The sequence below is a fragment of the Capra hircus genome, chromosome 7 (assembly GCF_001704415.2).
Source record: "Capra hircus breed San Clemente chromosome 7, ASM170441v1, whole genome shotgun sequence".
NCBI lineage: Eukaryota > Metazoa > Chordata > Mammalia > Artiodactyla > Bovidae > Capra > Capra hircus.
In genome coordinates, this window is record NC_030814.1 from 97,274,079 (window position 1) to 97,287,926 (window position 13,848).

Below are 13,848 nucleotides of genomic sequence, written 5' to 3' on the forward strand. Positions count from 1 at the left end.
GCACATTACAAGTTCTGAGAGATTAAATCGGAACCTCAGCCCTAAGAGGGCCGCGTGTCTTAACTGTTCATGCTGTCATGCTGTTATCTCCAACAGCTCGGACAGTGCCTGGCGCATTGCAAGCGCTCGGTCAATGAGCAGTGACCCTTTTCCAGAGTTTAGGGGAAGGCAGTGGGCCACGAGCCTCCTGGTGGGTGCTCTGCTGCTTGGAGGCTGTTTTCTACTCATTTTACTAGTTTCCTTCAAAAGAAGTACACCCTTCCAAGGTGTCCCCATGGGCAGGGGAATAATGAACAGCCCTCACCTGTGCGCGCCATCCTTTGCTGCTTTGGGCCAGGATGCGGAGCACCCCACGTGCCTGCCCTGTTATCCAGTCCCCTTTTCATCCCTCACAAACTCAGCCTGTTGTTTCACCACCTCCAGGAAGTCAGCCCTGATTTCAGGCCAGCCTGGGCTACTACATTTAAACCCTCATCAAGCTGGGTGGGGACCAAGGCTGTGATCAGGGCATCCGCACTGGGTAAAGAGATGCTGGGCAAGCTTCATTGGGTGGATGGGTGGGGGCAGAGCTCCTGGGCCCATTTAGTAATCTGAGGCAGGGGCAAAGAAGCAGGCTTTAATGTTGGGAAGTCTGGGGTCCCACAAGGCACAGACACCCTCTCCAGGACCAAATAAATAACTCCATCACCACGAGAAAGTGAGCTGTGCACAGGGGTGGGGACTGAGCTCTCCAAGAGGTGGTGGGCCAGTGGGGCTGCAGCCTGGGTGGGGCCTCCTGGGTGAGTCTTGGCCTCCGGAGTGAGTATGGACTGTGGCATCACTCACTCTCGGAACCGGAGTAGTCAGCCACGAGGGAGGAGCTGAGGCTGCAGGGCTGTGGTGTGTCCTGGGGGTTGGCTGCCTCAGGGGAGGTGTCTGGCGGGGGCTGGGGTCTGTCCTGACAGCTCTTCTCCTGCCTCAGTGGCCTGCTGTTCTTGGGGGTCTCAGCTGTCTCCAGAGAGCAGTCTCGGGGGGATGCAGGCCTGTTCTGGTTGGCCCCCTCTGGCATCTGTGGCTCCCCAGACTTGAAGGTTTCAGCCAGGTGCTGAGGGCTCTCTGGGACCTCCCGGGACCGCCGCCGCACAATGCCCAGGTGCCCCATGGTGACGGGGGAGCTGGTGGGAGTGGCTCTGCGGTTCTGGGCCAGTTTCTTCAGGACACTGCTAGCTTTGCTGCTGCTGCTGCTGGCGCTGGCTCCCGGGGTGGGGGGGAACCAGGAGCGGCTGATGATCTCTGTCCGCTTGAGCTTCTGCTTGTCCTCGTACGCTGGGGGGGAGAAGGAGGTCCAGAGCCGCCCTCTGCCTGAGCGCCTACCCCCCATCTCCCCCCACCCGACTCCCCACGCCCACTGGCCCCCACGCACAGTCCAGGGTGTGGAACTTCAGCAGGGCGGCCAGTCTGCGGTCATCCTCTGTCTCCGGCACCAGCGGGATGGCCAGGCTGGCCTTGGCCTGCAGTGCCTCGTCCCTCTCCTCCTCCTCCTGCATGGCTTTCTTCTTTTCCTGTGTCAGGGTGGAAGTGGGCAGAGAGGGACAGCGCTCAGCCACTCAGCTGTGTCCAAGCCTTTGCGACCCTACTGACGGTAGCCCACCAGGCAGGCAAGGATATTGGAGTGAGCTGACATTTCTTCCTCCAGGGGAGCCTCCCAACCCAGGGGCGAGCTCTGGTTTCCTGCGTCTCCTGCACTGGCAGGCAGGTCCTCTACCACTGAGCTCTGCAGAGCAGCCACGGGGAGGGAGGGTGGCAGTCAGAGTCACGCCTCTTCCATGCCCTCTGAGCTGGCAGCTGGCATGGGCATCTCCTCTAGCTCTCCTCCCATTTCCTCCTCTTTCAGTTCATGTGAGAAAAGGGCCTCACGCAGTGCTCGGGACATAGAACTTGTTCAACAAACAGCAGACACGACTGTTATTACTATGTGTGCCATTGGGGCCTTCACTCTTTTTTTTTTTTTTGGCTGTGACTCAAGGTAGGCAGGATTTTAGCTCTCTGACCAGGGGTCAAACCCTCGCCTCCTGCAGTGGAAGTATGGAGTCCTAACAACTAGACTGCCAGCGGAGTTCCCAGTCATTCATTCTGTCCACAAATACTTACAGAATGTCCTTCTAGTGTCAGGCCTTGTTCTAGACACTAGGGACACGGCAGTGAGCAGGGAAGAACCCTTGCCCTGCTGAAGCTGACGTACGAGTGGGTGAGTGAGACAAAATGATGAGGAGAAAAAGAATGCTGGGAAAGCGTATGAGGGTTGGCAGGGGGTTCAACTTTAAATATGGCACATGGTGGAGTGGACGGGCAGGGGCAGTCTCCCTGAGATCATGTTCAAGAAAAGATGTCTAAGTGAGGCAGTCATGTGGGTATTAGGTGGAAGGGTGTTCCAAGAGGGAGGGAACAGCCTGTGCAAAGGCCCTGAGGCAGAACTGCACTTGCCAGTGAGGTGGCCAATGTGGCCGGAGCAGAATGAGCAAGGGGAAGGTGGAGATGGGGGTAGGAAGGGCAGAGGGCAGATTATTTGGGCCTGGTGGGCCATGGGGAGGACTTTGGGTTCTACTTAAAGGAAGTGGGAACCGTGGAGGGCTCTGAGCATAGCAGGGATGTGGTCCGGCTCAGGTGCTCACGGGTGCCCTCTGATGGCTGTGAGGGGAACAGGCTGTGGGACACAAAGCTAGGAGCCACTGGGGACCAGCGTGGAGAGACGGTGCTAGTCCAGGCGGGAGACGATGGAAGCTGTGGATGTTGGCAGAGCCTGCCAGAATGTGCTGATGGATGCAGACGTGGGGAAATAATGGTGGTTATAACAAGAGGAGCAAGGCTGAGTGCCTGGAAGAACAAAGACGCTTCTATTACTGAGAAAGGGAGGATATAGGCAGGGCAGGCTAGGGACTGATGGGGTTTCCCTGGGATGTTAAGTTTGGGGGCCCTCAGACGCCGCTCAGGGATGCCCAGAAGACAGGGGACACACAACTCAGGCTATAGTCCTGGCCAGAGGGACACACTTTTAGTAACAAATAACTAGTAAGAAAACCCTTGGGCTTCTGTGATGGCCTAGTGGTTGAGTCTGCCTGCCAATGCAGGGGACATGGGTTTGATCCCTGGTCTGGGAAGATCCCACAGGCCACAGAGCAACTAAGCCAGCGCGCCACAACTACTGAGCCTGTGCGCTGCAACTGCTGAAGCCCAAGTGCCTAGAGCCTGTGCTCCTGCAACGAGCGAAGCCACAGCAATGAGAAGCTTGCACACCGCAGCCAGAGAAAAGCCAGCACAGCAGTGCAGGCCCGGCACAGATGAAAACGAAGAAGGATCATTTAAAAAGCTGCTGGGCCAGATGCCCCCGGGCGCTGAGATGTAGGGAGGTAGTCCCCACGTCGTGGCTGGGGAAACTGCGGGTGAAAGGACTGCCTACAGTTAGGGAGTGATGGCGCACAGGCTGGACCTGGCTCGCAGCCTACTTTGCCTTCTCCCTGCTCCACTGTTACGACTCCCTGGTGGCTCAGATGGTAAAGAACCTGCCTGCAGTGCAGGAGACCCGGGTTCAGTCTCTGGGTCAGGCAGATCCCCTGCAGAAGGCAATGGCTACCCACTCTAGTAGTCTTGCCTGGAGAATTCCATGGACAGAGGAGCCTGGTGGGCTACAGTCCATGGAGTCACAAAAATAAGACGTGACTGAGTGACTAACTTTCACTTTCTTTGTTCCACTGTTGGTGATGCCTCACCGCCTGTGGTCCCAACCCTGGGCTGGGAGCCCCGCTCACCCGGAACCTTTTCCGAAGCATGCTGTTGAGGGCAAAGTCGTCCTTCCAGGCGCTCTGGGCCTCCTGGATGTGGCTCAGGGTGGGGAGGGCCTTCTTGAGCGTGCTCCGGTCAGCCTCGCCGTGCTCCAGGCGGAACATGGCGTCCATCTCCAGCTTCTGCTTCTTCTCATGCTCTGCAAGGGTGAGAATGGGGCTGGGCTTTCAGGGCCCCTGCTGAGGACCAGGGTTGGGGTCCGAGCCCACCCACAGCGCTCACCTGTGGTCAGCACCTGTTCGTTGTCCTCCATGTCCCAGCGCTCCTCCTTGCGCTGGGCGCCGCTCACAATCACGTAGTCACAGTTGGCGGGGTCCGTCTGCATCTCGATGTAGTTGACACAGAGGTGGCATTTCATCCTGAACCTGGGAGGGCGGAGGGTGGCAGGCGGGAATCTGGACACTGTGGTTGCCCTGGGACACCCTGCAACCCCTGCCTGCTTCCCTCCATCTGTGTGCGTTACATCATCAACTAGCATTCGCGGAGAACCTGCTGCACGCTGGTCTGTGTCTGGGGGCACAGCCGCGGGTGACACGTACGGGCCCATCGCCCCAGCACTGACCTTCTGTCTGGAGTTTACGTATTCATCCCGTGCATTCGTTCATTAATTCACTCATTCATTCAACAAACCCTCCCAAGCCAGGCTGCTCTGCGGCAGGCTTGGTGCCAGCTGCTGGGGACACGGCGGTGAAGGAAGCCGACCTGCTCTCGGCAGGGCTGATGTTCTAGTGGCAGCTGAGTGGGCGGGGAATGCTCAAACCACCACAGCGCTGGGTGGAGAGCACTGCTTTAGCAAAGGCCTCTCTGAGAGGCGACTGTGGAGCAGACATCCAAGGAGGGAAAGGGGGCCTTGCAGATGTCTGGGGAAGACGTGCCAGGCAGAGGGCACCAGAGAGGGATTATGTGAGGAGCAGCGAGGAGGCTATGTGGCTGGAGGAGAGTGAGTGATGGCGAGGGTGGGAGGAGGTGAAGGCAGGGAGGGGGCTTTGTGGGCCACGGGGAGACCTGAGATTTTTAGTCCGAGGAAGGAGGGAGCCATGGAGGGGTCTAGGCAGGATGTGCCCAGACTGACAAGACCATGCTGGTTTCCAGGAGAGACCCGCAGGGGGTGATCTTCAGGCAGATGGTACAAGCCTCCCTCCCACTTAGACTTCTGTGTAGCCCCTCAGCCCTCGGCCCACCAGATTGCCTCTACCTGTAGATTGGGGTTGTGTAGTAATTGCCAACCTTCTTCTTCTCTGCGTTGTAACGAACACCTGGGAGAAGAGGGAGAGAATGAGGCTAGGGCGCACCCTCAGTGTCTTCTCCTGGGGTGGTGGGGGGCAGATAGGAGTGGTGGCATTCCACTGGCCTGCAGGGGAGACACCTCCAGAGATTCAAGCGGAAAAGAGCCTCTGGGGCTGCGGGATGGGTGCTCAAGCCACAGAGGGTGGTGGGTTGCAGCCAGAGGGCCTGGGTTCAAATCCTGGCTCTGCCTTCCCAGCTGCGAGACCTTAGTCCAGCTGCCCGGATTGGACAGAGATGACTATGACGGCCACCACACAGGGCTGATGTGCACACGTGGAGCACTTAACACAGGGCTGGGTGGCAGTGATCGTCCCAAAAGGGCTGGTGTTGGGACTTCCCTGGCAGTCTAGTGGTTGGGACTCCTCGATTCCACTGCAGGGGACGTGGATTCAAATCCCTGGTGGGGGACCTAAGATCCCTCAAGCCACACAGTGCGGCCAAAAATAAGTAAGTGAATAAAGTGTTCAGTGGACAGCACGTGGCGCGCGCAAGGGCTTGTAGGCTTGGCCTGCCGCCGCCCCTGCCCTTACTGTTGCCTTTAGCATTTGAACCTGACTGTGCCCACAGGTGCACAGATGGATGCAGAGACAGGGGTCTGAGGCCTGCGGTGGGTGACTCGGCCCTCCTGGCTTGCGTTTCATTCTCTGCAGTGCAGACATCCCCAGCCCATCCCACAGCACCCAGCCCAGGGGAGAGCCTGCTCTATAAACAGGAGCTGGTGGCTTTCAGAGGGAGGGACCAGTGCAAGAAGGAAGGGCCAGGTCACCCCAGTGCGGAGGCTGAGTGACCCCTCTAACGCACCCCCCTGATCAGACCCAGCCAGGGACACCTGCTCCAAAGGCCACGAGGCTCTCAGGGCACCAAGAGCAGGGCTCAGCTTGACCTTCAAGGCCGTGAACTAGAGCAGCCCCCAGCCTCCCAGGGAAAGAAAACCAGTGGGGCCACACTATCCACCACCCCAAGTTCTGTTTTTGTAGTTTAAGCCTTTTCCACTTAGTAAAGCAAGATCAGAGCCCAGAATATATCATCTAATTAGCGAAAAAAAAAAAACCACACCCCCAAACCTGGATATTCTCTAGAAAAATAATAAAGGCCCACCCTTCTTTTTTCCTTTCTCTGCACTAAACACTTTGTATGCCATGCAGGCGGGCACTCATATCATGTCAATTCAGAGATGGGTAAACCGAGGTGCATGGAGGCTGTTGCCTGCTAAGGGTTACCCAGCTTAGGGAGTGGCAGGGACGGGATCTGAACCCACAGCCTCCTAACTGCTCTGCCATGAAGTGGCCACAGCCCACCAGTTACTGGGGGTAGGGAAGGGGGGAATCTATCTTCTTCTCGACTCTTGACTGGGGTGTCAGCGAGATGGTCTCTCACAGCACTTAGCAACTTAAGGGGCTCGCTGGCCATGGGGCTGGATAGTGGGGGGCGGGGTAGGGAGGAGGCAGCTCACCCATGCCGATGTGGTTCTTGCAGCCATCACACCAGATGTTATAGGGCATCTCAAACCTACACAAACAGAGAACAGCTCATTTGTCCTTGTCCGCAAGCGTTCTCCCTGGGTGTCCATGCCTGAGACTCTGGCTGCAGTTACTCGGCAAAGGGCGTGGTGACAATCAGGGCCTTACCTGATGATGAGGATGCCCTGGGACAGCTTCCGAGCCCGCTCCCGAAGGGGGTGGCTGTTGTGGTATCTGTTGAGCGAGCCATGCTGTGTGGTAAGGAAGAGGGAGCAGATTAGCATTGCTGAGTCGGGGGAGCTCAGGTAATCCCTCCATGTTTCTGGGAGGCCAGGTGGTTTTGCTTCCCCTTTGGACCTACGTATGGGGAGACTGTGGCATAGAAAAGCTGAGTCAACAGGGACCACCAGCCAGGATGCTCTGATTCATTCAAAGGCCCATACTGAGCTCCCAGCATGGGGACACAGCCTGAACGAGACAGATGCGTGTCCCCGGCCTTGAGCAGTAGACATTCCAGGTGGAGAGACGGACAACATGCAAAGAAATAAACTGTGTGTCAGGGAGTTGTGAGGGCATTGAGAGAAATAAAGCACTCAGTCATGAGACGGAACACAAGGCGGCGTCAGGGAGGCCCTCTGTGAGGAGAGACTTAAAGGAAGGAAAGCAGCCTTGTGGGTCAAAATGGGCAGAGGTTCCCGGCAGAGGGAACAACGAGGAGGCCAGAGGAGCTGGAGCCGGAAGGGCCAGGGGATCTCATCCTGGCTCCGCTGGAAACACGCCACACCCAATGCTGGGTCCACTGAGGACCATACTGACCACCCAGGAGGGAAGGCTGCCCCGAGACCCAGGTGGTGAGCGTAAGGCAGGGAGACTGCTCACGCTGCCTGGGCTTCTGCAGCCATGGTTCTGACTCCAGGAGGGGACGATGTGTGTGGGCCCCTGCCCAGGGGTTGCTTTGCTATTGTGGACATGGAGAAGGAAGACTGCCCCTTACCTTCTCAGGGTTGAAATCCGGAGGGTAGTACTTGTTTACGCCTTTCCTTTCACCCTGAAAAGCAGAAGAGAGACGTGACTTAGGGTGGGTCCTGCAGGAGACCTACCTGGGCAGCCTCAAGGGGCGAGACCTGGACGAGGGAGACAGGGACTCCCTGGAGGCTGTGCGGCTGAGGACTGGAGACTTAGGGAGAAAAAAACCCAGTCAGGACTTCCCTGGCAGTCCAGTGTTCAGGACTTGGTGCTTTCACTGCCGTGGCCCAGGTTCAATGCCTGGTCAGGGAACTAAGATCCTGCAAGCTCCACGGCTCCGCCAAAAGAACAGAACAAAACAAAACATGCTCCACCGCCATGGCTGTGGAAAATTCCACGAGGGTCACTCTCTCCTAGCACAATGGCTTTCACGGTTATTTTGGGACTGTGACTTAAAAGAAGACACATTTAACACCACATACACACGTGATACAGTCGAAGCACGGGTTTCAGGAAAGAATGATCATCCAGCGGTGAGAGTCTCTCTTTTAACTGCTAGAGCCACCCGCTGAACTGACTCAGTGATCTACCAAAGCAGTGGGTCTCAAACCTGGCTGCACGTTATGACCATACATTTATATTTTTTAAATATTTATTTATTTGGCTGTGCCGAGTCTTATTTGCAGCAGGTCGGATCTAGTTCCCTGACCAGGGATCGAACCTGGGCCTCCAGCATTGGAAGCACAAAATCTTAGCCACTGGACCACCAGGGAAGTCCCCGAGGAGTCTCTAAACCACACAGACACAGCACCTGCTCTGGCGCCCGGAAACGGGCTTTTCCTTTCTTTCTTTATTTTTTGGTGCGGTTGTTGTTGCTAAGTCATGTCCTGCTCTTTGCAGCCCCATGGGGCTCCTCTGTTCATGGGACTCTCCAGGTGAGAATACTGGAGTGGGTTGTCATTTTCTTCTCCAGGGGATCTACCCAACCCAGGGACTGAACCTTTGTCCCCTGCGTTGGCAGGAGAATTCTTTACCACGGAGTCATCACGGAAGCCCATTTGAAAAGAAAAATTATTTATTTGCTGTCCTGCGTCTTAGGTGCAGCACTTGGGATCTTGTTCCCTGACCAGGGAAGTCACAGGACACAGGGCTTATCAAAAGCAACCTGGAAAACATGTTTCTACACATCCTTGTGCATACATGTTTGTTTGCAATAACCAAACGGTGGAAGCAACCCAGGTGTCCATTAATGGATGAATGGATAAATAAACTGTCCTCCAACCATGTAATGGGATATTACTGAGCCATAAAAAGGAAGGAAGCTCTAATACCTGCTACAATGTTTTAACAGATAAACCTTGAAAACATCCTGCTAAGTGAAAGAAACTGGATACAAAAGGACACATGGTACAGGATTCTCTTGACATGAAAGGTCCTGAATAGACAAATCCACAGAGACAGGAAGCCAACTGGGGGTTGCCAGGGACTGGGAGTGTGGGTGGACGAGATGAGAGCGACTGCTATTGGGTATAAGGTTTCCTTCTGTGGGTGATGGAAATGTTTTGGAACTAGAGAGAGGTGGTGGTTGCAAAATATTGTGAATATACTAAATGATGCTGAATCACATGCTTTAAAATATTCATGTTACTTTATGTGAATTTCACCTCATTTTTTAAAAAAAGGAAAGCAAAAAAGCTCCTGGGGTGATTTTAGCTCGCACAAAAGTTTGGGCTTCCCAGGTAGGCTCCAGTGGTAAAGAACCTGCCTGCCAATGCAGGAGACACAAGAGATGTGGGTTCGATCCCTATGTCGGGAAGATCCCCTGGAGGAGGGTATGGCAACCCACTCCCGTATTCTTGCCTGGAGAATCCCCATGGACAGACCTGGCAGGTGACAGTCCATAGGGTCATGCAGAGTCAGATATGACTGAAGTGACTTAGCATGCACGCATGCCCAAAGTTTGAAAACCACTCCACTGAGAAGACCATGATGCAGAGTTTAAAAATACCTTAGAGCTTGGGGTCAGGGGTAGGGATGGGGAAGGAGACGTTTAGTGGGGAGAGGAGGCTACTTAGGGGGCCCCTTCCCCATAACAAAGACCAGAAGAGAAACCCAGTGAGCACAGCCCATCTACTTACCATCTTGGTAGCTGCCTACAGGTCCTCGCCCTCCACGTGGCCAATCTGAAAAGATGATGAGACACTGCTTTGTGGACTCACTGCCCAGTGCTGCCCTTCTGGAGAGATTCCCTGTGAAGATGCGGGGGGCTGTGCGTGGTAGTCCTCCCCCTAGGTGTAGGAGGCATCCGTGGAGTGGTTTGGCTGTTTGGAAAGGGAGTGTCCCGTCCACTCTCCATCCAACATCTATTTCCCAGCTGACACTTCTCACCCCTCCATGGCCCCCATCATCGCTCACCTGGAGGAGTACCGTCACCTCCTCGCTAGGCTCCTGGCTCTGGCCTTGACTCTCACGGTCTGTTCTCCTCATAAGGGCCAGAAGGATCTCTTCAAATATAAATCTGAACTACAGCTCTCCTGCTTAAAAGCCTCCAAGGGGCTTAAAACCCTTCCCTGGCGGCTCAGGGGTTAAGAATTCACCTGCCAGTGCAGGAGACTCGGGTTCGATCCCTGGTCTGGGCAGATCCCATGGGCCACATACAGCAATTAAGCCCTGTGCCACGACTATTGAGCCTGCTCTCTGGAGCCCAGGAGAGGCAACTGTTGAGCCCCAGAACTTGAACTCTGCAACAAGAGAAGTCACCGCAATAAGAAGCTGGCGCACTGCAGCTACAGAGTAGCCCCCACTCACCGTATCCAGAGAAAACCTCGTGCAGCAACAAAGAGCCAGCACAACCCCCCCCCCCAAAAAAAAAAACCCTCCAGGGATTCCCATGGCTTTGAGAATCAAGTCGAGTCCCTTTCCATGGCCTGCGGGGCCCCTGCTTGCCTCCCCAAGCCCAACTCTTACCCCTCTCCCTCTCCTTGTTCCAGTCACACTGGCTTCCTGCCTCAGAAGGCTCACTAGGTGCAGGCCCACTGCCTCAAGTGCTATTCTACCAGCAGTCCGTTGTCACGGATCTCAGCTCAGACATCACCTGGGTGAGAGGCTTCACCTGACTACGTGACCTCAAGTCACTTCCTCCCTGGACTTTCTATCATGTCATCCTGTGTCTACTTGTTTACAGTCTGTCTCCTCTGCGAGGTCATACTGTGCTACGTCTGTGGCACCCAGGACAGTTCCTGATAAATGCTGTGTGAACCTCTGATAATTGACTGAGGTTCCATAAGGGCCAGTGTCAATGAATGACACAGGTGTCAATACCAGGCTCCTTTCACGTGGGGTGGGGAGACGTCCCCTCCCCCTGCATGTCCAGAGGAGACTTTCCAGTCAACCAGAAGGAAGTTCAACCTGAGGCTAAAGAGAAATGCTATGAGAATGTGGGGTTAGCAGATGCAAACTCTTATAGATTGGATGGACAACAAGGTCCCACTGTATAGCACAGGGAACTCTATTCAGTATTCTATGATAAACCGCAATGGGAAAGAATATCTCAAGAAGAATGTGTGTGTGTATATATATATGGATATAAAATGTATAACTAAATCACATTGTTGTACAGCAGAAATTAACACAACATTGTAAATCAACTGTATCTCAATTAAAAAAAAAACAACTAAAAGAAATTTAAAAAAAAGAGAGAATAGACATTATGAGGGACTCAAGTATAGTCCAGAATCGGGACTGGCAAATTTTCTCCACTGAGGGCCAGCATTTCTGTCTCAAAGACTCACCTCAGCCAGAAAGTAGCCGAGAGTATGTTAATGTATGGGTGTAGCTGCATCCTAGCAAAACTTTATTTATGGACACTGAAATTTGAATTTCGCAGGACTGTCACCTGTCACAAAATATCCTTCTTTGGATTTTTTTTTCCCAACCATTTAAGAAGTTAAAACCATTTTGTGCTGGCGGGCTGTACAAAATCAGGCCGTGGTCTGATTTTGGCCTGTGAATGGAGTTTGCTGGCTCCCTATGCTGGAGTCAGAAAGTCTCTAGTAATTTCTGCCATCTTAGCCGTGTGCTTTCTAATAGTTACTGTATGTCACACACTCCACCGACGTTATTACGATCTCCAGCTGACAAACCAGCATGTGTCAGCTTAAATAACCTGCCCGAGCTCAGAAGCTGGCGGGAAGGCAGAGCCAGGGTGAAAAGCCCCAGATACAAAGTCTTCCACCATCCCATCCTGAGCCCCTCTACACCTCAGATCCTCCACCTGTAATGTGTACCCTGGACCAGATTCTTCTAAAGTCACTTCCCAACTAAAAATACTAACAAAACAGCAAGTGCGCACCCAAGCTTTCAGTTCAGTCCAGTCACTCAGTTGTGTCCAACTCTTTGCGACCCCATGGACTGCAGCATGCCTGGCTTCCCTGTCCATCACCAACTCCCAGAGCTTACTCAAACTCATGCCCATCAAGTTGGTGATGCCATCCAACCATCTCATCCTCTGTCGTTCCCTTCTCCTCCTGCCTTCAACCTTTCTCAGCATCAGGGTCTTTTCCAATGAGTCAGTTCTTCGCATCCGTGGCCAAAGTACTGGTTTCAGCTTCAGTCCTTCCAATGAATACTCAGGACTGATTTCCTTTAGGATGGACTGGTTGGACCTCCTTGCAGTCTAAGGGACTCTCAAGACCCAAGCTTTAGGGACACACAGTTCCCTGGGCTGGAACTCCAGCTCCATTCCTCACTAGCTGGGGAATCTTGGCCATTGTCTGAGCCTCCCTGAGTGTACAGTTCCTCATCTGTAAACAGTGGATGACAGCAAGAAGACTTTCTGTGGTTGCTCTAAATGAAATAACATACTGGGTAATGCCTGCACAGAGTAAGCACTCCATTTACAGCAACTGGGGTCTTTCAGTGGTTTTATCACCCCAGTGAGTAGCACAGGTTGGACTATAGGGGGGATGTATAGAAATCTCTGGTTTTTGGTGTCAAGAATAACACTGACACCCATTGGCTCAGGGCATAATGCTGGGGCTTGGATCCTGACTGCTGCTTTCTAGCAGTATAGGCAAATTCCTTCTCTCTCTCTGAGTCTGTTTTCTTACTTGTAAAATGGGGTTTATAAAAGTATCAATAAGGCTGCTGTCAAGACTCGTTGAGTTAAATAAGGATCTAGAACAGCGCCTGATGCAAAGTTAAACGATGGTCGTTTTGATTATTTCTCATGACAAACCATTTTACAAGCATCATTTTACAAAATCTTCACCACGACGCAGCGAGGTAAGGCTTACTGTCCCTAAAGAAAACCTGAAGAGGTATCGGATATGGGCCGGGGTCCGGGGTTTGGGGTCGCGGGCGGCTTAGAGTACCAGGCCCACGTCCGCAGAGCTCCGCGGACCCGGCACTTTCTCCCCCTTCGGGCGGCTCACAGGCCTGGTGAGGAAGTGGACAGACCCCTAGCCAAACCCGGCCTGCCCGCCCCTCTGCCCTCCCGCACTTACCTGCCCTCCTGCTGACGTCACGGCGAGTCTGTCCCGGAAGTCCCTTCTGGGCGCGAAAGGGGGCGTGGCGCACTCTCCGCTGACTGAGACGCCTGCGCGAGGCGGGGCGAGGCGGCAGCGCCGCGCTGATGGGCTGGATGTCGAACACGCCTCTACCTCTTCGCCGCTGGAGTAGACCAATCGGGCCTGCCCTTCCCAACCGCACGCCCGACACGGGCCCCACCCTCGCCCCGCCCATTTGCCCGACCCATTCTAAGGCCCGCCTTTCACCCGCGCGCTCCCCAGAGCCAGATCCAGCCCGCCTAATCGGTGGGGCGAAGGTGGACCTGTCCATAAAATGAAGAAAGTGAAGTCGCTCAGTTGTGTCCGACTCTTTGCGACCCCATGGACTGTAGCCTACCAGGCTCCTCCGTCCATGGGATTTTCCAGGCACGAGTACTGGAGTGGGTTGCCATATCCCGGGCCGAATCGAACTAGCCCATTATATATATATATATTTATAAATATATATAAATATAAATATATATATATATATATTTATATATATATTATATATATATATATTTAAGTTTTATCAGTTTATTGCTACCAACCCATCTCCCTCCACCCTCACCCACGAGTGCTCAGTCATGTAACCCCATGGACTGCAGCCTGCTAGGCTCCTCTGTCCATGGACTTTTCCAGAAAGAATACTGGAGTGGGTTGGCATTTCCTACTCCACAGCCCCTTATTTTTGAATGCCTAATGAGATCAGAATTGTTTTTTCATTTTTTTAAGTAGTTGATGGGGGGGGTGGTGGTGGAAAGAAATCA

General features: G+C 53.9%; 1 protein-coding gene across 2 annotated transcripts; it reads right to left on the reverse strand.

Annotated features, from left to right (window-relative positions):
• Nucleotides 602–13,124, reverse strand: CCDC130 (coiled-coil domain containing 130). 2 transcript variants are annotated; one of them, XM_018051218.1, is made up of 10 exons: nt 13,037–13,124; nt 9,671–9,715; nt 7,561–7,614; nt 6,735–6,817; nt 6,560–6,615; nt 5,015–5,075; nt 4,042–4,184; nt 3,786–3,958; nt 1,403–1,541; nt 602–1,305 (listed from the first exon to the last, which is right to left on the reverse strand). In XM_018051218.1, the coding sequence occupies exons 2-10, from the start codon at nt 9,671–9,673 to the stop codon at nt 818–820; spliced, it is 1,200 nt and encodes a 399-aa protein (XP_017906707.1). In that variant the 5' UTR covers nt 9,674–9,715; nt 13,037–13,124; the 3' UTR covers nt 602–817. The 2 variants fall into 2 exon arrangements, with proteins under 2 accessions (XP_017906707.1, XP_005682319.1); XM_005682262.3 differs by lacking the exon at nt 13,037–13,124 and having other exon boundaries at nt 9,671–9,735.